Source organism: Sciurus vulgaris (genome assembly GCF_902686455.1).
Source record: "Sciurus vulgaris genome assembly, chromosome: 13".
Classification (NCBI taxonomy): domain Eukaryota; kingdom Metazoa; phylum Chordata; class Mammalia; order Rodentia; family Sciuridae; genus Sciurus; species Sciurus vulgaris.
In genome coordinates this window covers 50,217,395-50,241,577 of record NC_136474.1, presented here as the reverse complement: position 1 = coordinate 50,241,577, position 24,183 = coordinate 50,217,395, and the positions used below count along the sequence as shown (strand labels likewise).

The 24,183-nt window shown below is 43.3% G+C and overlaps 1 protein-coding gene and 1 pseudogene across 7 annotated transcripts; both read right to left on the bottom strand.

Annotated features, from left to right (window-relative positions):
- Nucleotides 1–6: 6 nt before the first annotated feature.
- On the bottom strand, nucleotides 7–20,997 carry RMC1 (regulator of MON1-CCZ1). Of its 6 annotated transcripts, XM_079108639.1 has the most exons (20): nucleotides 20,738–20,997; nucleotides 19,910–19,986; nucleotides 17,531–17,615; nucleotides 16,587–16,643; nucleotides 15,451–15,537; nucleotides 14,101–14,241; nucleotides 13,681–13,784; nucleotides 11,936–12,025; nucleotides 11,737–11,842; nucleotides 10,725–10,836; nucleotides 6,213–6,257; nucleotides 5,902–5,955; nucleotides 4,666–4,794; nucleotides 3,864–3,970; nucleotides 2,046–2,165; nucleotides 1,668–1,745; nucleotides 1,297–1,401; nucleotides 1,139–1,207; nucleotides 826–1,051; nucleotides 7–114 (listed from the first exon to the last, which is right to left on the bottom strand). In XM_079108639.1, exons 1-20 carry the CDS (start codon nucleotides 20,837–20,839, stop codon nucleotides 35–37), a joined length of 1,974 nt encoding a protein of 657 aa, XP_078964765.1. In that variant the 5' UTR covers nucleotides 20,840–20,997; the 3' UTR covers nucleotides 7–34. The 6 variants fall into 6 exon arrangements, with proteins under 6 accessions (XP_078964765.1, XP_078964762.1, XP_078964763.1 ...); XM_079108636.1 differs by having other exon boundaries at nucleotides 826–1,207; nucleotides 11,737–11,845; XM_079108637.1 differs by having other exon boundaries at nucleotides 7–1,051; nucleotides 11,737–11,845.
- LOC306642634 (coiled-coil domain-containing protein 115-like) lies at nucleotides 6,586–8,720 on the bottom strand (annotated as a pseudogene). The gene is made up of 2 exons: nucleotides 8,712–8,720; nucleotides 6,586–8,180 (listed from the first exon to the last, which is right to left on the bottom strand). The product of its transcript is annotated as a coiled-coil domain-containing protein 115-like (transcript).
- Nucleotides 20,998–24,183: the final 3,186 nt, after the last annotated feature.

The window sequence follows — 24,183 nt, the reverse complement described above, 5'->3', positions numbered from 1 at the left end:
TATAAAAAAAAAAAAAAATGCCTGGCAAGTGATTTCAGAATGTTGTAGGCCTCATTAGAGCTTGGTCTCCAAAAACCTGTTTGAAAAAAGCAACATGTTCTTCACAGTGTTCTCCTATGAAGGAAAATAGAGATTCAATCAACAGGTGTGGCACGAAAGGAAAATGAGAATGTAGCTCAGAGATTGTATACTGGGTTTTAACTTATTTTTCTTTAATAAAATACCCTGTTTTCCTAAGTCTGGGGGTTGCCCTTTCTACTACAGAACTGGTACCTTCACAGTCTCTAGCAAATCACCATGTGCTCAGATGAGCAGAAAAGCTAAATGGAAGTGATTCAAACCTGTCATTGTGATAAGTGCTTGCTATCTTGCACTGTACACCAAGGAAAAAAAGGTTGGCAGACCTAAATTGGAGTCCAACTTAAGAAAAAATGTCTTAGATTTTATCACTAGTTGGAGATGAGAGTTATTAGCCACTGTTTCAAGGCTTATTACAGGAATGCTTCAGTTTTAGGCAGGAATCATTTAAAACCCTCTGCCATCATTTGCTGTCTTGTTCCTGACTTCTTCAAAAGGGATATCCAAGATCAGCTGTGACCAGACGGCCTAAATCAGGTCCTGAAAACACTCTGCTGTGAGTTCCAGTGTCATTCACATCCCACCCATGTGCTGAATCCACAGCTACAGACCACGAGCTAGGTCAGCTATTAGGAACTTTGTTTCCATAAAGGCTAACAGGAATCCTCCTTACACAAAGGCTGCCCACCCACAGTGGGTTCTTGCTGAGTCTGGTTACCCCAGGTTTCCCCTGGCAAATACACTCACCTGGTGTGAAATTCGGGTTTCCTCGCAAACGCTGATTTCGCTGTTCAAAAAACCGAAATATAGTATAGAAAAGCATGTTGTCTTCAGTCTGCTTTGCAGCATCTAAAAATTTCCGTGCAGAAATGTTGTCATGGCCACCAATGCCCCGGATAAACCTCAAGGCAGCTAAGACCTGGTGTTTGGACAGAAGAACTTCTACTATCTCATCATTGGCTGTTGAAAGTCTCTGTGGGGAAGGAGGAAAGAAGTGCAGATCAGAGCAAATGACAAAAACACATTTGTGCCATCTGAAGCTGTGACAGACCAGCATTACCTTCAGCATATCCAGAGACAGCTGATGAGCAGGAGGATAAAAGCTCTCGAGGGACAGCAGCAGACAAGCCTGAAAGACGGTTCCAGACTAGCTTCAGTAGGAAGGTGACCATTTTAAGTTTTTAATCACAACAAGAGTAAAAGTCTGGTGATACGCACCAGAGGTTTGGAGTCGCTGAGCACATGGTATTGCAGGAACTGGTGCAGCATGTAGAAGCGGTTGTGCTGGACCAGAGTCTTGATGACGAGTTCATGTAAGTAATGCTGGGAACAAAACAGGACATTTCCAAATGGCTCAGCTACGACAGACTGAGCACTGGCTGAGAACTGCAGCTGTCCTGACTTGGGCAAATGTTTCGGTTATTACAAGAAATGGTTTCAACCCGACTTGACGTTACACTTTCATTCCAATTAAACGATACGGTCTGCGTCAGGCATGCAGACCCTTCCAGCACAAAAAACTGTCATCTAAGATTGAACGTGCTTTTAATCAACTCCTTTTAGGATGACAAATGCCAATTTAAAGTTACCTGTACTGTAATCTGAAACTGGTTAAGAGAGCGAATATATTCCATCAGCACAGCTATCACAAATTTATGTGGCATCTCCTACAGAGAGAAGAGTGGTTTTTTAAACACTGGAATTAACAAAAGGAACTACACGCAACTCCTTTATCTCCACCCCTGCTTGTGCCCAGAGTAAAATGGTCCAGTTTGGTTTTGCAATGATCTCTCAACCGCATGATGGGCAATTCCACAAGTTCTGATATTAGAAACCAAAGTACCAGTCTAAGTTCCTTACCCAAGAAGGCACCAGTTAGCCTAGTCAGAGTGTGATTTCTACTACTTCCCCACAACAACCCATTTGGAGAACTCTTGGTCCCAAAGGCACTGAAAAGCTGCGGGCACCTTGTTTTCTGCGAACGGTGACAGCACATGGGTGTACACGTCAGACTGGTCCACCACAGCCTGCGTCCGCGTGGGCCTTTTGAGAGGCGGGTTGCTCCGGCTCTGCCCTGCTTCTACCGCCTAAAGTGATAAATTACAGGTGGTTGAGCGTAGCCATCTTCTAGAGAAATGGGACCAATTACAGTTAATCCAAAAAGACTGAATCCCACAATGGAAACCTAAGGCAGGACAGAAGATAATTTCACTAGAGAACTTTTCCTGTGCCAATTTGGGACACTGGCAGGTCAGAGTTATTCATCTTGGAAATACTCAGGGTGGGTTCATGGTGGGTGGAACTAAATAAGCCTAAGTCAGTTTTCTCTTCAGATAGATCATACTTTAATTAAACTCTGAAAACTTTCAACCTAATTTTCTTAATTCTGAACTATGGCATTTGTTCACTAATAAAAACAAAATGGCTAGCTTGTTTTATTAAGCTCTGACAATAAAGGTTGCAGTGAGAATGCTGGGATTTTTTAGCTTTTTGTTGTGGTGCTGGGGATGGAACCCAGGGCCTCATGCACATTAAGCAAGTGCTATGCCACTGAGCTACATCCCTCGACCTAGTGTATCAGGACTTTTAATGGTAAGCCTGAACTCCCCAAATTTGACTGACTAGGATTGCTGTGAGAATTTTGCCTCATGTTTCAAAAGTACTATAGACCCATGTAGGCTCTGCAGTACCTGTGGGGTGCAGCCTGAAACCTCACATTTCTATAGCTCCAGGTGTTCTCTGTCTCGAGTGGGCCACACTCACAAATGCTGAGTCTCTGAAACCTAATAGCCACGGAGGACAGCCCAGAACTGCCATCTGGGTCAGACCTACTGATTGCCACAGCCCAAGACACCAACAGCAGAGGGGCCTGGGAAAGCTCAGCCTCCCTCGTGGCTGACAGGATGGGGCAGAGAGGTGATCCAGGCAGCCCACCTCCTTCAGCAGCCAGCCTGCTTCAGACCTGCTGCCCTTGAAGAGCTAAAGGGGAGTGAAGTTCTGTGCGTGTTAAGTCCACTTCCACTGTTAGCCTTAGGACCAATCAGGTCCTTAAAGTGAAATAGTTTCTCCCACTTGTCCTAAACTTTTCTTCTTTCTTGCTTCAGAAAATATGATGCACTAATAGTACAGTAATTGGTCATAAGCCATGTTGATTTCTTCCAGCCCCTTACTACAAACTAAGAAGCACAGTGCTAATACTTCAGCATCAGTCTCTCAGGATTCTGATGGAGTTCTAGGATAAATCTTATTTTTGTAATTAATATTCTGAAGAGAAAGGAAGGAGATATGACAAATAAGGGAAATTGCATTTCTAAGTTGCTAAGTCCAAGCTCTGGCAATGTATAAATGAACGCAAAGCCAAGAATGATTTTCTTCTCCACAAAACGGGGGTAGAACAAGGATCTGTTTATGTGTATGATGGCACATCAGTTAACAGGCAAGGCAAAAATGAGATGGCACTCTGCATGTGCTGCTGTCACCCTGCCCTCTGCACACATCACGCCTCAGAGACCTTATGCTACCAGAATCTGTATTTTAATAGTTGAGGAATTACAGGGCAGGAGTGTGACAGTTTGGATACAAGCTGTCATTCAAAAGCTCCTGTGTTAATGCAGGAATACTCAATGAAATGATGGAACTGTGAGATAGTCAGCCACCTATGTACTGAGACCTCTCAGACCATGATTCCCAAATAAACTCCCTCCTCTAAACACCTGTCAGGTGTTTTGGTCACAGTGACGAAAAAGCTGACTAACAAGGGCTTCATCACAGGCCATCTGACTTACCATCGTGTAACTCTGCTCTGCATCCAGGTACTTTTTATACTCGTGGTTAAGTTTATCAAAGACAGTGGCGATCACAGGCAGTGTGGCTCTGTCTGACTCACTCAACACTGGAAAGAATACAACACACAAGACCAAACCAACTATTAATCTTAGGAATTTCAGTGTGTTGCTGATGACTCTTAATCCCAAAGGTTGAGGATAACAAACATTCCTTTACAGGGCAATCAAAGAAATGTTGTATTTTATAAAATGACCTGGCAACTCAAAACCTTGACCCCTTTCTAATGATTAGAAAAAAAAAGCTAAGGCAGATACCAGAAGAAGATTTTGGGTTTGGGGTAGTTTTTTGTTTTTTTAAGCTTTGAAACAGGGTTTCACTGTTGCCCAGGCTGATCTCAAATTCATGGGTTCAAGTGATCCTCCCACCTCAGCCTCCCAAGAACTGGAACCATTGTTGTGCACCACCACACTGGCTCAGGAGATTCTTCAACTAGCAATATATGCAGTTCGTGACTTGGATTCTGGAAGATGCCTGTTTTAACACTGGCGATAGCGGGCCCACTCTTGTGTGTGCCCACATTTAAGTATGCTTTCCTGTGGACTATTCATTTTCTGGTCTTTTCTACTGATTTCTCTACATTTTTTCCCCTCAGCCTTTCCAAGGGATTAAATAAACCTTCCTTCAAGTAAAGAATGTGTCTACAGGTTATAGACCATGTGGCCATCTCCCCATAAAAGGTGGTGGCGGTGGCACAGGCCTAATATGGGAACCAGACTAATGGGGAAGGATTTTTTAGCTTACTCTGTGAACAGACAGACAGGATGACCATCTTGCACTCCTTCCTCTGGAGAAGAAAGTCCATTAATCTTCCTTTATCTGGCAAGAGGTTTACTATGGGCTGAAGTTTCACCTGAAGATTCCAGAGGTAACCTGGATTTTAAGAGACAGCAAATTTAACAATACAGTACAAATCAGAACAAAAGTCCAACAAGTGGTAACCCTAAACACTCATGGGAAAACTGCAAATACGGTTAACAGTCCTTTCTTTCTAACCAATGCCAGGACCCTAAGGAACATATCTGACAACAGAAGGACAGGCTATAAAACTTTCTGTGTGCCTAGCTGATCCCTTAGGAGCAAGTTCTACATTCAGAATCGTGTCAGTGGTGTATTTAGGGAGATTCCCTAAATATGGAGGGGCAGGTCCTTAACTCCAAATAGGACCACAGTACCTAGCCCCTTTAAATGTTTCACGTAGAAAAAGATGTTAACATATAGCATCAACATCAGCTGGTACTTGGGTCACTCTGCAGGCTCTCAATGGGATTTCACAACTCACTCATCAACCCAGGAGTGTACTGAACACCCCCACTGCAGGCAGACACGCTGGCGCAGCCCTCCTAAACTGAGGTTCCGCAGGAGAACAACACACTCATCAAAAGTGACCAGCATGGCCACGTTCTCAGTTCTCCCAAGGCAGAACAAGCTAGTGCCATTAGCGATGCACACAAGAAGCAAGTTCATGATACAGCATGCCTACAGCATTAGGGCTTTCTCCTTGAGAATCCCAGAACACAAGACAGGAAATATACAAGTGATTCAAGACTAATGTAGAAAGTTCTCTAAAAGAGAAAGACACAGGCGATTACCCAGGAAGAGACAGGAAACCAGCTGAGGGAAGCTTCTCCAGCAAGGTGAGAAAGGGGAATGGACTTCGGGGCACATGTGGGAATGTTGGTGGGGGACAAGAATGAAGACCCCATGCCATGATGTCTGGCATTTCAGAATAGACTTACAGCAGGGGTCTACTGCTTTAGTTGTTGCTTTAATTATTAAAAATAACATGGCTTGTGACAAAATGCATGCAGAGCAGAGAGCTGAGTATAAGCTAAAAACAATCCCTTTCCCAAGGCTGAAGGAAAAGGCCATCTCTCAAAGATTCACATCAAAACTGTCACTGGCTGCAACTATGAGGTAAAGTCAACAAGCACTATGTTCTGATTATGATTGTCCCTGATTGTCCCCGCTCAGACCTACCTTGGCTTGCACTGATAATGATGTCAGGTTGAAAGACAATCCAGGATGAAGAATCTACATATTATAGGAAATTCTAAATCAGGAAGAGATGTAAACAAAACGGAAGCCCATGTTCAATTAGCACTGGCCCACCGCCAGGTGTTGATCCCATTCTACATAAGCCCTGATGGTTAGGAAAGGTCCCAGGGTGGCTCCCATAGCCTCCTCCACTTCCTTAGGGCAGGTGGCAGGGACACTCCAGGACCAGTGTGTAAAGGAGAGGCAACTGCTGCCCCCTCTGCACACAGTGCTAAGGCCTTTGTAAAGGATACAGAGTTTGCAGGGAACAGGAGACTGGCTGGTCACAGCAGCAGGACCTACAAATTGGGAAAACACCAGAGTGATGAAGCAGTCAGAGAATGCTGCAAACGCTATACTTAAGAGACAAAAGGTGACGCTTTTTAAGGCCATCAGTAAATGCTCATTTGACTAGGAAGAGCACTGTCCTGTCTCACTGGTAACATATGGAAAGGAAGAGGGAAGGAGTAGAGAACAATCCATGAAAATGTCTCCTGGCGGGGAGCGGTGGCACATGCCTGTAATCCCAGCGGCTCAGAGGGCTGAGACAGGAGGATCTCAAGTTCAAGACCAGCCTCAGCAACTAAACAAGGCCCTAAGCAACTTTTTTTTTTTCATTATTATTCCATGCAATTGATGTAGTTTTATTTTACAAATAAAAATTTGAAAAAAAAAAAAAAAACCACAAGCAAAGTTAAAAGACAAACTGAGAAAAAATATTTACATCTCACATTATGAAAAAAGGATTACATACCACTATCCCCCACCCCTGGCAAACAAACAAACAAAAAGACAACAACAGAAAGAACCCCTAGATAATGCTAAAAAGATAAACCACCTGGTAGAAAAGTGAAAGAGTTCCCAGAACAGGAAACACAACTGGCCCTTCAACAGATGAAGAAAGTCTTTGCCTCACTCCTGGTAAGAAAAGGCAGGTTTTTGAAACAGACAGTCTCTTCCTAAAGATCCCTGGAAAATCTAGGCCAAACCTTTTTCTCTTCCTGGTTGAGACCCTGCTAAGGGCTACCCATCTACTCATGTGTTTATTTTGTCTTTGAGACAGAATCTTGTTATGTTGCCAGGCTGGTCTCAAACTCAAGGCCTCAAGTGATCCTCCTGCCTCAATCTCCCAAGTAGTTAGGACAACAGGTGGGCACACATCACACCCAAGTAGGTGTTTGTATTTTTATTAACTCAAATCGCATTGTCCTGGTATGGTGGTCATCTTTTCTTCTATCCAAGTCAGTCTTAAAGATCTGGTGACCCTGAAGCACTACCTCTTATCCTTCCCTGCCACTGTTTGTACAGTGTTTCATCATCCAGGAATGATACTACAGTTGGCTAATCTATGATGTTGTTCAACTGTTCACTAACATGAACAGCCATGTACCTGCTCTTGGGGCAGGGTTGGGGGGTGGGGAGGGTTGTCCTATGAGAACATGGGCCTAAAAGTGGTTCCAAAGAAGGTGATTTTCAATATTACTAAGTTTGGGAAGAAATATTTACATCTCATATTGTGAACGTAGGATTAAAAACTTTGAACTTCACACCTAACAAAGTCAAAAACATGAAGACCAATGACATTTTAAGGAGGGACATAAGCTGGAGTGGAGGTTGGAGCAGGAGCTATTTATGAAGGAAGAATGCCTGAGAAAAGACAGCCACATCCATGAACAGCTGTTCTGAGTGCCTACCCCTGTAGACACAGGTCAGGCAGCCCCAGGTTCCAGCTGCTTGAGTTTCTCCTGGATCTCCCGGAGTTGGCTTCGACCCCAGTCAATACAGGTCTGGAGGCTGGCTATATCTGCAGCTAGCTGCAGGCCTTCCCAGAAGCTGGTTTGGGCCTGCCGCAGACTGTGAGGAACCAGGATTCCAAACCAGTTCAAAGGGTCCTGTGGGGCTGCAGAGGGCTCTGGCTCTGGAGTTTTGGTAGGGCCTTTGCACCTGTGCAAAGTTGATACGCGGGGCCCCACCTCCTCTGGAGTCTGAGAGTCAGCTCTCACCACTCTGAATGTCTGGAGTCCGATCTGGGTCTCAGTGGCACACACACACAGAACTGGGGTTCCATGCGAGAGGCATACTGTAAGGGCCCTACCGACTTGGCACCCATTGCATAGCAAGCCTTTGCGAGCGAGAGCCAGCACTCCTCCACTAGAGCATTTAACACCCCGCCCCCCCTTCACTTCCAGCTCCTCCAGGTCTCTGAGCAGCGAGTCCAACCCCTAAGCAACTTAATGAGACCCTGTTTCTTTTTTTTTTTCGGTACTGGGGATTGAACCCAGGGCTTTGTGCTTTCAAGGCAAGCACTCTACTGACTGAGCTATCTTCCCAGCCCGAGACCCTGTTTCAAAAAAAAATAGAAGTTAAAAAAAAGGCTAGGGCTGGGGCTGAGTGGTAAAGTGCCCCTGGCACTTTTAATACCAAAAAGAAGAAAAAATAAAAAGGAAATGTCTCTTCAAGGAGGGAAAAGCATGCCAAGGCTTCATTCACAGTGATTTAATGACCAAAGATGACCTGTCACCATGCACACACTCACACTAAAGAACCAAAAAACTGATCAAGGTGAGTCAAGATCTAGTACCCAAATTTACTAAGAATATTTCAAATAAAAGTGGTTTGTGATTTAATTATCTGAACAATTAGTTCGAATATCCACTGCACAGAGTAGGTCCAAGCACAGACTGCTATCTGGGAAACAGATTCACCCAGACACCCCAAGCCTCACATGCCAGGAGCCCAGGACAAACAGTTACCTTGTTCATGTGTCATGGGGATAGTCCTTCAAGCTAAACAGGCTCCCAGTTCTGTTTCCATCACCCAGGTACAATCAAAATCAGTGGGTGGGAAAGGTGGTCATTTTCAGCAGACCACACAGCCTAACCCGGGAAGAGCCCAGACCGACGGGCCTCAGCACCAGCTGAACCTACAGTGCAGGTCTGAACTGAGACAATGGCCCTCAACACAACTTGGCACACAAACTCACATGCCCCTGTGGAGAGCTCCCTTGCATTTTTGAAGTTCCCCAAGTGACCCTAATGTGTAGTCAAATTGAGAACCACTGGCCTAACAGGCCAAAATCAGAAGCAATAAAGGATAGCCGACTCTTCCCCAAACTACTGGTTACAAAACAGCCTGTTCAGCCCCTGAATGCACAGCCACCCCGTGCCAGCATGGGGTGAGCAACATACAGAGTGTCAAGTCTGCAAGGGGCTCACAGTCCAGCAGGAGACAAAATGAAGGGCCAGTAATCTCAAAACAAGCTTCCCCAGCCCACACTCCCTAGAACCCCACAGACTCCACGGCTCTTGGAATCCTAATTGCTGAAGCTATTAATTTGATCGTGGCCTGGCACTTGTTTATCAAAATGAACCAAGGAACACTCAACTGCCTCTTGACTGGTCCTTTACAAGTGGCTCAGAGTGAAGGTTTTAAATATTTAAAGTGTTTTTTCCCACAATTCACCAGCAGTTACTTTCATGGCAAGGGGGCGGCAGATACAAGCTAAAAATCTGACACAATCTGTTCTTTTAATGCAAATATTACCACCCAGGGAAAAGTGAGATGCTAGACAGAGCTGAAAATCCCAACATCTGAGAGAACCAGCTCCTCCTTCTAGACCATTCAGACAAGCAGTTAAGCTTTTGGCTGATCCAGCAGGACAGGCAGGTGGCCCAGAGGTGCTCTTGCTAAACCATCACCCACCAGGAGCCTGACTCTTAACCTTCCCTGGGAACAGCAGGAGGAACTCCCAAGTGCAACACAGTCCAGCAGTGGGATACCACCAACAATCACAGATGTTCCTCTGAAGAACAAAACACGGCTACCAAAGCCCCAAACATGAGCTGCCAGACTATGGTTTACACTGAGACTCTGACTAGCTAATTGTGAACTCCACTCTCCCTTAAGAGAAAGCAGAATATTGTCTTAAGTTCTTCCTTGAAGTGGATTTGCATTGACAGCAGACAAAAGCAACCAAATGGTTTCTTTCCCCTTTTTCTGAAATCCTAACTCCCTTCTGACTTCCTCCCCCAACCTCTCTGGGCAGGACGATGACTGATTTGTAATAAATCAAGAACCACAGCCATAAGCTTATATTGTTACCACCAGTTACAAGAGAATGCAGTTGTTTATTATAACTAGTGACACAGAATGTGAGAAAGAGAGAGAAAAGTAACCCCAGGTTAAAATAACAGCCATAACCAGCCCAGTTTAACTGCAGGGTCACAGAGCTTACCCAAAGAGAAAACACTGAGTGGTTATCAGCATTAAATAGCTTTCAGTTCCAATGGGTAATCACAATTCTCCATTTTAAAACTTAGGGAACAGAAATCATTCTATTTCATTCAAAGGAAAAAATATTTTTCACAACACAATTTTAACTCATGCAATTATAAGTTGTATTCTTTTTAAAAAGTAGAACAAACTAGGTGGGGTTGTGGCAAGTGCACAGCCCTGGGTTTCATCCCCAACATCGTGGGGTTAAAAAAAATACAAGTGTCCCTCCCCCAAATCAGATCCCTGCGTTTTCCTCATACCGCGCCCCCTCCCTTTTTTTTTCCTGTTTTTTGAGATTTTTTTTTTACTTTACTGAGAGTAAGTTGCCCAGGCTGGCCTCAAACCCACAATCCTCCTGACTAGCTGGGATTGTAGGTGTATGTTCCACCCTACCCCTCACCCCATCTTGAACATGACTCCCAGAGATCACAGCAAGAACACGGGTACACAGGGAAAGAGCAGCACAGTCCTCCCCACAGAATCCACTTTACCTGCCATGGGGATCTGATAGGGCTGGATCGATCGAGCTGGAAGCACTGGGTGATGGAAGGTAACTGTGCCATCGAACTCGCCGCGAAGCTTAATGTCAAATATTACCGATGTCTACAGTGGATACAAAGAAAACATTACATCCCATCACTCCAGATGAGATTCAAAGTCTGTGTTTGCATTCCATTCTTCCAAGCTAGTTTTTATTTGAGGAGGAATTTGCCATTAACATCACAACTTTCTTTTCCATTTTTACCTCTTCTCACAAACACGTCTTGTACTTAGGGCATGCTTCCTTTGAAGAGCTCGGATTGATTTTTTCTTTTTTGTGGTACTGGGGATAGAACCCAGGGCCCTCTACCATTGAGCAATATCCCTACCCTTTTTGTTTTGTTTTGTTTTGTTTTTGACTGGGTCTAAGTTGTCCAGGCTGGCCTCAAAATTGCCATCCTCCTACCTCAGCCTCCAGAGTAGCTGGGATTACAGGCATGCGCCACCACTCCTGGCTCAAAGTGATTTAAGCAAGACTTTAACTTGAAACATCTCCCAAAAGGCAAGGGAGAAAGTGGCATGTCTACCAGCAGATGCCCCTCTACCAGCCTACAGCTACAAGTAGGCCTCACGTTGACCTCTTGGGCCCTCAGCCTGAAGCCGTGACTGCCAGGCACTACTGGCCAGGCCCATGCAGGAGTACAGAGGTCATGAATGCATGTCCCTCTCTGGTTCTGCAGGGGATCTCTCAGCTGGCTCAACCAGATAACTGTTCTAAAGGTCAAAACTCATGTTATTTTCTGCAATACCTTTTAATTATCCTTAATCAATTGTCAGAGGATCATTTTTTCTAAACAATTTAGAATACCAAATCGCTTTCCACTTAGAATAACAAAACTTAGAGTATAAAGAGCACTCTCTCATTCTTATCCAGGAAGTTTTGCCAATTTTCACAGTGCTAAAATTTTTAAGCAACTCTAACCTGTTACAAACACAGATCAGATCCCCACACACAACTCATACCTCTGTGTCCTGATGATGAACGACTACCAGGTTGTCCACCACGTTGAGGGCAAACTTTCCCGTCCTGTTTAACTTTAGTATGTGCATCTTTTTACAGGCGCCCTCCCTGCTGGACAAGAGAATAGTCAAAAAACAGAGCAATAAGCTTCACTTCATTATTTTCAAATCAGAGAAAGTGGGGAGAGAATATGAAATGTACCGTGGTAGATGATACAAGACCACCTCTGCTCCTGTACTGTTGGAGGTCCGGGAATGATGTCGCAGGAAGAGAACATAAAGCTGCCCATATCTAATTGGAGGACAGGGAGAGACATGTCACATTTTTGCCATGTAAAATTCCTTCTAAGTGTTGAATTGTAAAGTTATAGTTAAATAAATTATGAGAATTCACTTAATAAGACTATTTTGCAGCCAACAAAGATGTTTACAAAGAAACTGCAGTTAGTGACCCAAAGCCTATCATAAATTAAAGTGGACAAGGGATGCAAGATTAAATGTGGTTTGATCACAACCTTTCAAAAGAGAATTGTCAATCTAAGCAGAGTCCAAAAGTATTGGAAAGGGATACGTGCTGTTAATAGGTATCCTTGAGTAGTAATAAGCTGTGGCTATTTTCTTTTTCAATCTTTGCTTTCCAAGTTTTATATAATGAGTACATATTCCTTAATAGGAAAATATAATCACTACTCATTTTAAATGTCACCTAATAAATGTTGTTGTGAGCAGTTCTTGAGTGAAAATTTCTAATCCACTGGTTAATACTACATTGGGCTTGTCACATGGATGAGGAAGAAGCTAAAGGGACAGGGATGGGTCTCCAGACCCACTTCATCCAAGAGTGCTCTCACTTTATCTGTTTTCTAAACTGGGATGCCAAGGAACAGTATCTTTAAAAAAGAAGAGAGATGGGCTGGAGTCAAGGCTCAGCAGTGGAGCGCTTTCCTGGCGTGTATGAGGCACTGGGTTCAATCTCAGCACCACATAAAAATTAATTAATTAATTAATCAAGATATCGTGTCCATTTACAACTTAAAAATTATTTAAAAAAAAAAAAAAAAAAAGCTGGGGCTGGGGAGACAAGGCCCTGGGTTCAATCCCCAGCACCCAAAAATAAATAAATTAATTAAAAGCATGTTACTACTTAAAATTTTTAAGTTTGGAAACCCACAGAATACTTGAGAAGAAAATTTTTAATAACTGTTGAATTATGGATATGGTATACACAGAGTTCTTTGTATCAATTTCCATTTTCGTGTTTGAAATTTTCATTACAAAGCTTGAAACCGAGGTATCTGCTTTTCTAAATGAAATTATACCCTTCTATATCAGTAATTCATTTCAATGTTTATTAGATTAACTTTTTATGTTTTTATTAATGACTTTATATTTAGGCCAATTATATTTTAGCTTAAAAAAATTCTTGTGAGACTTCAACTCACAGAATGAACCAAAAAAAAAAAAATCTAAAAGATAATCAAAACATAAATTGGGCTGGATGTGGCAGCATACGCCTGTAATCCCAGCTACTCAGGTGGCTGGAGCAGGAAGATCACAAATTCAAAGTCAGCTTGAAGAACTTTGTGAGACCCTGTTTCAAAATAAAATTTTCAAAGCTCTGGGGATGTATCTCAGCAGTAGAACACCCTAGGTTCAATCCCCAGTACTGGGCGGGGGAGGGGAGAAGGAATTTTTTTGATGTTTTTATTGTATCTGACTAGAGAGATGAAAAAAAGCTTCTCTAAAATCACAAAACTAGTAAAATTTTAAAGGAAAGTCAAAATGTTTTCCATATTCATAAAATCTCTGTACTACATGTCATAAGAGTCCTTATGAGTTCAAAGGTCCTTTTCCTGAGGAAGGGGCACTGTTGTCATGCTTAAAACAGACTCCTGTTACTTAGGTAACTAGAAGAAATTACAAGAAGAAATTATCTCAAAGACATACATGGTCGCCATTGCAATGTCTCTTTCAGAAAGGCTGAGTTTAGTTGACTTTGGTGCAGCAGGTAATTCAATCTCAAACTTGGGCAGCTTCGACATAGTGCCAGCCTGTTTAGGGGGAGAAATTTTCAGGAAGAGTTTATTAAGCTTCTTCAATGTTTTTTCTTTTCCTACGTCAAATCAATGAAGTGAACACACACACACAATCTTTCCATCCTTTCTGATGGCCACTCCTGTGCACTGTACTCAGCTCCACAGGACAAATCATTCTTAGAGTTGATGGTGTAGGGTGCCCTCTACTGGCCACGGGGGTCAGGTTTGTGTTGGAGGAACTTGCTTGCCCCTTCTTAAGGGACCCATTAGGACATTAGAACTGGGTAGAGTGAGAAAAGGATTTTTTTTTCAAGGGGTAGCTTAATCTTACCCTAAAATAAAAAGGCTGCAGAACATTTTCAAGAACTGTAGTAGACAGCAGAATCACAGCACTCTCGGGACAGTACATATACCAGTTCACATTGATATTATGGCTCTTCAGGAGTTTCAGACTCCGTTTCTCAGGCAATACCTGAGGTAGAGTTCAAGAAAGAGGATCTTCATTTTAAAAACAGAAAAGTATCAGATACAGCAAATTAAGATACAGTAAAAAAGTATCAGTGATGCAGTAAATTAAGAAAATAAAATGCATAAAAAGCCCACTGAACTAAACAGAAAAATGTTACTTGTGTTTATTACAGCTACTATTTTTAGAGCCCTATGTTCAATGCTTTTAATTCTTACCTACTCTTCACAACCCTGAGGAAGTAGACATCATTAGTTCTTTATAACAAATGAGAAAATAAGTCTCAAAAAGGCTAGGGAGCAATTTAATAAAGCAATGTTAGCCTATCAGGCTGTTTCAATCCAAAGTCTATGTCTGAGCCTCCAAATGCTCGGGCACTATGCACCAAAGAGCAAGGAACAAGATAGTTCTCACTCATCAAGGATATGGTCAAACTACACTAACAGCCCCAGGGCCCCACGTATTAGATTGGCCACCAACCAGCCTGCAGCAGCTCTGCCTTGGGTCGGGTCTCGTCTCCACTCTGGTTTGTGCTAGGCCTGGTGTGGGGGGTTTCCCTTTTCTAACTGAAGTATTTATGAGACTCTAAATGCAAATGCAGTATTTTAGAATCAAGGCACATTTTAAAAAGTTCTCTACATATTCTGATACATAAAGAACAACGGTATATCTACAAAGCAGAATACTACTCAGTCAGAATAAAATATAGACAGGTTAGGATGTGGATCAGTATAAAACACTTGCCTACCATGAGTGAGGCCCTGGGTTCAATCCCTAGTATCACCAAAAAAAAAAAAAAAAAAAAAAAAAGATACACTATAGAGAGATGTCCAAGGTATACTGCTAGGCAAAAAAAAAAAAAAAAAAAAAAAAAAAAATCCAGCTGAATAAGTTTATAAACATATTCCCTTTTGTGTTAAAAAAAAAAAAAAAAAAAAAGTACATGTGTAGAAAAAAATGGAGGACCATCCATGTCCATAATAATAGTTACTTCTAGGGATGATGGGGGTTTCTACTTTCTACCTAATATATCTTGGCAATATTTCAACATTTTTTTAAGTGCAGTACTTGTAATTAGGAGAAATAATTAAAAATAAAAACACAAGCAAGAGACCAATACTCTAGAATTTCAAAATTTCTCTTTAGTGCTGAATTCACAAGGCTGCCAAATTGCTATCACTGTCTTCTCAGGAAAACAAATGGTAAATCTAATACCTGGTAAAATTCAATTCCTTGGTCTGTTATGAAGACAATTTCAGTGGAACTAGTCCAGCAGAATCCTAGTATGTTGGCATTCTTAGTCTGAAAATAATACAAAGTTTTTTATTTACTTATTGATTTAATAAGAAAGGCATGAGTAACTTTCAAAAGCTCAAATTTAAATACTCTGCAGTTTGTATCACCTTTAATGAAAGTTATCCAAAATGCTTATTAACAAATTTTCTTTTAAATACAGTTTTCCTTGATATTTGCCCATAATATTTCAAGACCCTAAGTGTTCCTTAAATCCTTCTAGCCGTAAGAACAGAGGAAGCTTGAGTTTTGTGAAAAGATAACTGACCAGAGCTCTGAGACATCAGATTCTACCTCTAGGAATCAAAGTACTGTTGACATTGTCTTAATTAACCAAGTTATAAAAACTAGCATCAAAAAAGGATAAGGACATAAACTTTTTCAGTGAGTGTTGGCCAAAATGGGACTGGGGATCCTGAGATCACACACCCCACTGCCCAGGGCAGGGGTAAGGTGAGGGGCTATTTCACACACACAACAGCTGCAGAGCTGAGGGGAGTCACATGTTGATGCTGCTCCCCGCTGAGGAGCCCACCGTGAACTCCATTAGCAAAAGAGTTCCAAAGCTGCACAAAGCCATTCCCCGTGCATTAGTGGCAAGGGGCACTTTGAGTTAAGCTTCCTCCAGTCTGGTTTATTATACCCAGCAAATCTCATTAACGTGGATTAGAGTCTCCACCTGGGGAAAGACAGCAAGCATAAGGAAAGTGGGAAGAACAATAAACTGAGGAAAGAAACATTGGGAAACAGGAAAAAATACTCCTTCCCAAAAACCTCCAAAGGAGGCAGATGCCATTGCAGAAGCCCAGGACCCAAACAGCCACCGACACTGCTAGGGGTAACAACTGTACCCATTCACTCCTCCCAACTCCACCTAACAGATGAAGAGACACACTTTCAAAACTGCGAAAACTGTCCAGCATCCTGGAGCAAAACCCTGGCCAAGCTCAGCATTTCCACAGAGCCAGATTCCAAGATGGTGCCTCCACCATCTGCTCAAAGCTCTCCATCCACAACCCACAGCCAAGGCCACCAGGTGAGGAAGGAACCATCTATACCTTGCACTCCTGTGTGTATTCCAGTTGAGAGTTATCAGGGATAAAATTACAAAAATCCTGTAAGAAAAAAATAAACAGGGAAAAATTTGGATTGGGCAGCATAACCAACCTACCTGGCACACAGGATAAAAAGAAAAGGCTAATTAAATTTATAAATTGATCAGAAAATAACTGACAAATATCCAAAGATAGGAAAGATATAGAGAACAATGTGGATAATTTGCTTTCTTAAAAGCAGCAGGTTTATCATTCAACTAGAAAAAGTCTACCTAAATATTCAGAGTTTAGAAACTGATTTTCAAACTTCATTCCTCAAATAGGTGATGTCAGAGAAATGGGTTTTATAAGAGGCTTTCCAGAAATTCCAACAAGTAATAGTGATTGAAGAGATAAGGGCAGGATTCTATCTTTCCTGACAGCTTTTCCTCTGCTTCACAATGTCAGTGGTGAATATCTGTAAGTGCTCCACTAGGAATATCTGTTCCTATTAGACCCAGCATTCAGAAATGAGAGAAATAAATAGTGACTCAGATAAGGCTAATATACCAAGTAGCCCAAACTGTCCCTCGCATAGTCCGTGCTGCTAGCTATCAAGCAACACAAAGATGCATGAAGTTTCAAATTACTTTTAAAAAAATCTTAAGTCAAAAATGTTAAGGTAAGGTCAGATTCATTTATCAACTCGAGTGTATTTCTTACCTTCAAAGGCTCAAACAATGCTACGTAACTATATCTTTCAGGACAGTAAAAAAAAAAGTTTCCTTTACACTAGAGTTTTGCAATTCCTCTCTTCCAAATGTACTTTATTTTTTTTTCCCCAGTGCTGGGGATCAAACCCAGGACCTTGAGCATGCTGGGCAGGCACTACCACCAAGCTACACCTCCAGCCCTTAATGTACTTCTAATGTTCTCTTTTTAATGCTATTTTTAAAGATATGTCTTACCACAGTCTTTGAAGTCCTCTGGACAGCCAGTATCTTATTTTCTAAAGAAAACTTAATGCACTTCACTTCTCCTTTGTCATCCATTCTTTAAGAAAGAATATGTTAAAAGTTAAACAACTGAATTCTGGCTACTATCATGTATTAGGAAGACAAAAGACAAATATTCAGGAGGAAACTGTAGTATATATACACAATGGAATATTACTCAGTTATAAAGAAGAATAAAATTATGGCATTTGCAGGTAAATAAATTAATGGAGTTGGAGAAGATCATGCTAAGTGAAATAAGCCAAGCGCAAAAAACCAAAGGCCAAATGTTTTCTCTGATAAGTGGATGATACATAACTAGGGGGGCCGCAGGGAGGGGCAAGAGAAGAATGGAGGAACTTTAGATGATACAGAGGAAAATGGGGTTGGAAGGGGTGGGGGAAGGAAAGAGTGGACTGAGACAGTATTACCCTATGTACATGTATGATTACATGAGTGGTGTGAATCTACATCCTATACAACCATAGAAATGAAAAGTTGTAGTCCATTTGTGTATAATGAATCAAAAAGCAGTCTGTAAAAATAAAACTAAAAAATAAAATTAAAATATTCAGGAGGTAGCAAATCCTAGTTTAACATTAGAAGTATGTTTCTGAAGCTGTCAGTAGGGTCTTTTCAAACAATAAAATCCAACTGGTGACAACTTGCTGGAGAAGCTTACAGTCTAATGGATAAAAGTGACTGAAGGATCACATATACTTGTCACCTGACAAGTAGTTTATACAAAAATATACACCATATAACCACACAGTAACCTTCTCCACAAATACAGCCTTCTATCCATCATTTTTATGACAAAGCTGTCAGAAAGTCCACTTTTGTCCCACTTAATACAACTGAAGCAATGCCCTAGATGGACTAAATGCAGACTCTTAACAACTGCTTCAAACCACTTCAATTAAATACCTTCCCCCTCAAACTCCTAACAGCTCCCAAATGTAGACTATCATGGGCAATTTGCTTTAATTTTCCACACTGGGTTGACCAGGTCTCACCAAGGCCTTCCTAAGCATGCCCTGATTGCCCATGCAATGGCAGGTGGCATCCGGGATCCTGATCTTTGCGAAACCTGGCTTGGCCAATCTCTTTTGTCTTTCAGTGGTATCCCTCTCTCTGATATGCTTCCAACAATCCAGCCTCAAGGATGTGAACAGTGTGATGTTTCCAAACACTGACAGGATCATACCACATCCAACCTGATAAATTTTCAGTTACAAGACAAAGCCCTGATCCCAAAGGGGAATATATAAGGTTCAAAGCTGGACCCTGCCAGTGGCCACACCACTATCATTTCCCCTTCCCCAGAGATACCCTAAACTTCAGCACAGACCTGGATTCCCCAAAACACCCAGACTTTGCCCTTGATGTTCTCCATCTAGAAGGCCTCTCCATTTCAACTAGAAATCATCCATTCAAACCTCGAAGCTTTGTCCAAAGGCTGCCTCCTCTCTGAGAACATCCCTCTACCTCCCCTAACTAGTGGTATCCCTATCCCATCCCAAGATCAAAGTCACATCTTCTGTATGTTCTCACATTCTGAGCAAAACTCTTATAGCACTTAGCACCTAGCAGTGTGTCCTCTCGTCTCCCACATTAAATTTATGAGCATTCCAAAGGGAGCCAGACCAATTCAAAGTCCTCACTTGCTTGGTGCCTAGCACAGGGGCTGCATCAGTATTTGCTGAACAAATGGCAATAAAAGAAAAAAAAAAAAAAAAGGTTCACTGCTTTCTACTTCAAAAACAGTTTTCCACTAACACATGCCACCTCCAAAATTTCCTTTTAAAGTCATCACTGAATTTAGGGCCTACATTGCATTTTCTTCCTCTGTAATCACAGGAATTAAGGTGACTGAACAGTTTACCACCCAACTGAAACACTTCTGAAAGTTAAAAGGGCTGCTGTGTTAATCACACCAGCTCCACTTGCGCAAACTGGGGCATTCAGTCACATGAAGCTTAGTGGAAGCCATGATTTTCTTACATTACATGAGAAACATGAATGTTCTCCGCCTACCAAAGAAAGACCTGGGCTAAATAGGGTAATGAAGCTCCCACACTACCCCCAACAAACCGGAAATGAGTGCATCAATGCACTGACTTGAGGAAGTAGGTACATTACTTTTGGAGAATTTGGTTCCCACATCAAGGGCTGCACATACTTCATTCTGATGGATCTAATATGTGCCACCAAGATTGCTCTCAGGTGTCTATTTCCCTCTCCCATCCACTTCCACACACTCCAGACCTCTTAGGGAATGCAAAGATAAAATCACATAAACACCACTTTGTTTACATGTGGAAATTATTCCGAAAACGTCAATACTGTTACCTAAATGAGATGGGATTCCTATCATCTGGGCCTTTAACTACCACCCCAGTAGCTCCACCTGATCGAACAGCAAAAACCTGAGAGGGAAAAGAAATGATGTTAATGATCTGAACTTTGAAAGGATCTAGACTCATAATACCAACTTACCAATGATTACTGCTGCTATACCCCATCCTTAGATAAATTAAACTAACAGGGAGCATATCAAGGTACAGACGCTTGGTTGGTCACACGAATCTTAAGAAACAAAAGACTATAGACCCTAGTGATTACAGATGACATTCTCAGAGAGAGACAGACTGGCAGGCAGACACATCAAAAAGACTCCCATTCCCAGTGTTTCCGACTGTGCAAGACCAGGTCGGATCCCTAAGGCTCCCAAGTCTTAAGCCAGTCCGTGCACTGGCTCCGCTGATACACTTAAATATACACTGCCTTTGCTCCCTTTATAGAATTTCAGGGGAAAATGAAAATCTCTATATCTGAGTCCTTGATTGTAAGTATAACAATAAAACAAAAGGTGGTTGGAAAGGACTGGCGTGCTATAGCTGACAACGCTGGTCAAGGGGCCACTGGGCCAGTGGCGCTGGCTACAGGTCCAAGCTTGTGGTCCCCTGCTAGGACACCTGGCAGCCGAGCGCGGTGGCGCCGGTCCCTCCGCCCACCCACTGGAAAGGACCGGCGCCGGTGCCGCGCGGGGGCCGTGGGGGAGGCCCCGGCCTGGTCCACGGCTCCCGGGTTCCGCACGCCGACAGCCCCACGGCACCGGCAAAGCGGGCCGCACCCGGTACGCGGCCGCGCGGGGGAGGAGGCGCCGGCCGCCCGGACCTGCTTGTTGGCCTCATCGAAGAAGACGCAGTTGACCGGGTTCGCCTTCTCGAACTGCACTGGTCGCTCACACAGCTCCAAGTAGTACTCCTCCTCGCCCATGGCGGGCGCCGCCGCGGCGGCTGGGGAGCCCGAGACGGCCGCCAGCGTGGAGCCGGGCGAGCCGCGCCGTGGCGGGGCGCGTGGGGCCGGGGAAGTCGGGCCGGGCAGAGACCTCCGCGATCCCGGCCGGCGCGGAGGCCGCTTCCTGGTGCCACGCCCCCACCACTCCCACCACGTGACCACGGCGCTCCGCACTTAAATCGGCCACGTCCAGAGGAGGGGCCCGGCGACCATGACCCCGCCCCGCCCGGCGCGCGGGGGTCCTCCCCTTTCCTGGCGAGAGGGCGGTGCCAAGACCCGGAGGTTTGCCCTCTGGGCTGGGTGAACGCAGATGGGCTGCCCCAGGTCCAAGAAAGGCTGTCCCCGGATAAACTGTGCGCAGCCAGTGCCAGCAGGGTTCCGGCTTCTGAAAGATTTTAATAAGAGAGAGGATCCGGGAGGCCGGCTGTGAACTTGCAGCAGGGATGCAATCTAATTTAGATCACAGGTCAGCAAGCCTTTTTTTATATGGTGAACAAACATAACAAACTTTACCATCTTATCCCTTTTAAAGCGTACAGTTCAGTAGTGTTAATAAGCATAGTCACAATATTGTGAAATAGATTTCCAAAACTTTTTCATCTTGCAAATCCGAAACTCTACCCATTAAACAACTCCCCTTTTCTCCCTTCTCTCAACCCTATTGTCTCTGAATTTGACTGCTTTAGGTACCTCGTGTAAGTGGAATTTTGCAGTATTTGTCCTTTTGTGTCTGGCTTTTTTTCACTTAGCACAATGTCCTCCAGGTCCATCCATGTTTCTATGATGTAGCATTTCCTTTCTCTCTCGCGCGCACTCTTTTTGTATAACCCAGGGCCTCCTATGCTAGGCAAGCACTGTTTGCTTCAGTTGCACTCCCAACCTAGGATATTCTTCTTTTCAAAGGCTTAATAATATTCCATTGTGTTATATACCCCATTGGCTTTATACATTTATCTGCTGATGCACACTGGGTTACTTCCAACTTTCAGCTCTTGTGAATAATGTTTATGAACTAGGATGTGCAAATATCTTTGATTTTATTTCTTTGGGGTATATACCCAGAAGTTAAATTATTGACTTATAGTGTAGTTCTGTTTTTCAGAGAGCCATTTATGAGTGGCTCTGACTGGGGCCAGAGGTTGGGGGGTAAGCTCCTCATTCAGGAAATAGAAAAGGAGATAGAGGAAGGAGGAAAAGAGAGGTCATGGATGACCCCAGGTTTCCATTCTTAACTGACAAATGGATTTGGACATCATTCTCTAAGATCTAGAAACTTGGAAGTTTGACAGGGAAGTAGGGCAGATTAAGAGTTCCATTTTGAACATGTAAATCTGAGAGAAATGACAACTAGACAGATAGATCTATGGGTCTGAAACTGACTAGAGAAGTAACAGGACAGGAATTACAAGACTCCGCCCTTGGACCTCAGCCTCACCCACCAGGACCACATGCCACAAGATGAAAAATCATTAACTCAGTACCCTTCTCTGCAGCCACACCCTGCCATCCCTCCAGCAGGCATATTCAGCTTCTCCCAGTGACCTTCCTGCAACACCACCTGCACCCTGTCTCCTCTGCACCAATCTGTCTGTCCTCTCCTTTCCAACCTTCCCTCTTCACCAACTTCAATTCCATTTTGCTCAATTCCAATAGTATTTCTGCTATTATTCTTAAATGTCCTTGCTCCTCTGTCTTGCCACACTTGTCTGGCAGAGCCTCAGCCCTAGATGAACTCCACCACCTGTTTTCACAATAGGGCAGAAGACACCTGATAGAAATGGAGATGGGTTCTCTGTCCTGACTGGCTCTCCTCTTCATCAATTCCCCCCCTCATTCTTTCCAAGACCTTAGCTTGCCTCTATTTTTGGAGAACTTTGGGCCATCACATGGAAACAGAGTTTCACACCAATTGCATAGGCCACCACTGCTGCCAGCTCACTCTCCTGACCCCCCTGCTAGGGAAGAAAAACAATCTGTCCCACCTGAGGCTAAAGCCAGAAGCACCTTTTTGAATCCCATCTCTCATATTCTCAGGAACCGAATAACTTTGATTATCCCTTCTCTCTTGTTTTTTCCCTTCTCCCCAAATTCTGACATCTAGAAATGGCCTTTCAATGTGCTCACCTCTTTTTTCTTAAACACAACATAAAAACTCATCTGAAAACCAACACAAAGAATTTCCCTGAAACACATCCCTCCCCAGCTATCACATCTGCATCTCTTTCACAGCAAATAGTGAGCAGCTTGGACACATTTCCCTTGTTCCCTTGTTTGGCCCTAGTGCCCAAGAACAGGTCATCAGTGGAGGATAGAAATTGGGAGACAAGAGGTTTATAGGAGAACTCACTGGACTTTGCCTAAGAGCATATTTTGAACATGACCCCCATGGGAATGTTTGTTGAGCTCAAGGAAAACAGGGCTGTGTGTGTGTGTACATCACACTTAACCCAAGTGGGGGGAAAAAAAAAACTGTTTCCTTTCATGCTGGTTCAGAAAATGAGGTTCAGTTGATTTTGGCAGGATTGGGGATGGGGGTCCTGACTAAGAACCAGACTTAATTTTTGTGCAGCTTGCTTGGGGCTACAAGCATCATGATCTGTTTGAAAGTTATGGGCTAAGCTGTCTCCCCCAAATTCATGTTTAACTCTTATCCCCAGTATCTTAGGATGCATCCGTATTTGTATACAAGGTCTTCAAAGAGATAATTAAGGTAAAATGAGGTCTTTAGGGCAGACCCTAATCCAGTATGACTGGTGTTTTTATTAAAAGAGATTAGGATATAAAACACAGGCTGCCAGGCAGCCCATGTGAAGACACAGCAAGAAGACAGCCATCTGCAAGCCAGCGAGAGAGGCCTCAGAAGAAATCAGCCCTGCTGGCATCTTGATGTTGGACTGCCAACCTCCAGAACTCTGAGAAAATAAATGCTGTTTTAGCCACCCAGGCTGTGGTGCTTTGTCATGGCAGTTTGAGCAGATACTGCCAGGTGAGAGGCCTTGCACAGTGCTCTTAACAAGTGATTGTGGACCCAGGAGATGCCCCTGGGAAGCCACTGCTGGCTGTACAGAATCCCAAAGATCCGGAAAAAAAAATCGTTGCCCCTCTGAGTGGTCTCTGTCTGTTGCAAACTTTTTTTTTTTTTTTTTTTTTTTTTTTTCATTAAAAACCACTTGTTTGGGCTGGGGAGATAGCTCACTCGGTAAAGTGCTTGCCTTGCAAGCACAAGGCCCTGGGTTCGATCCCCAGCACCCAAAAAAAACCAAAAACAAAAACAAAAAAACACTTGTTTATTTGCCCCATACCCGTATAGGATTCCTTATTCT

Bases quoted from the DNA above. Each gene is read 5' to 3' on its own strand.
- RMC1 (XM_079108634.1), bottom strand. From the start codon at position 20,839: ATGGGCGAGGAGGAGTACTACTTGGAGCTGTGTGAGCGACCAGTGCAG. The intron at 16,644-17,530 runs GTAAGACATATC...TTTTTCTTACAG, and splicing joins AGAGGACTTCAAAGACTGTG to GATTTTTGTAATTTTATCCC. The intron at 13,785-14,100 runs GTAAGATTAAGC...CCCCCTAAACAG, and splicing joins TGCAGCCTTTTTATTTTAGG to GCTGGCACTATGTCGAAGCT.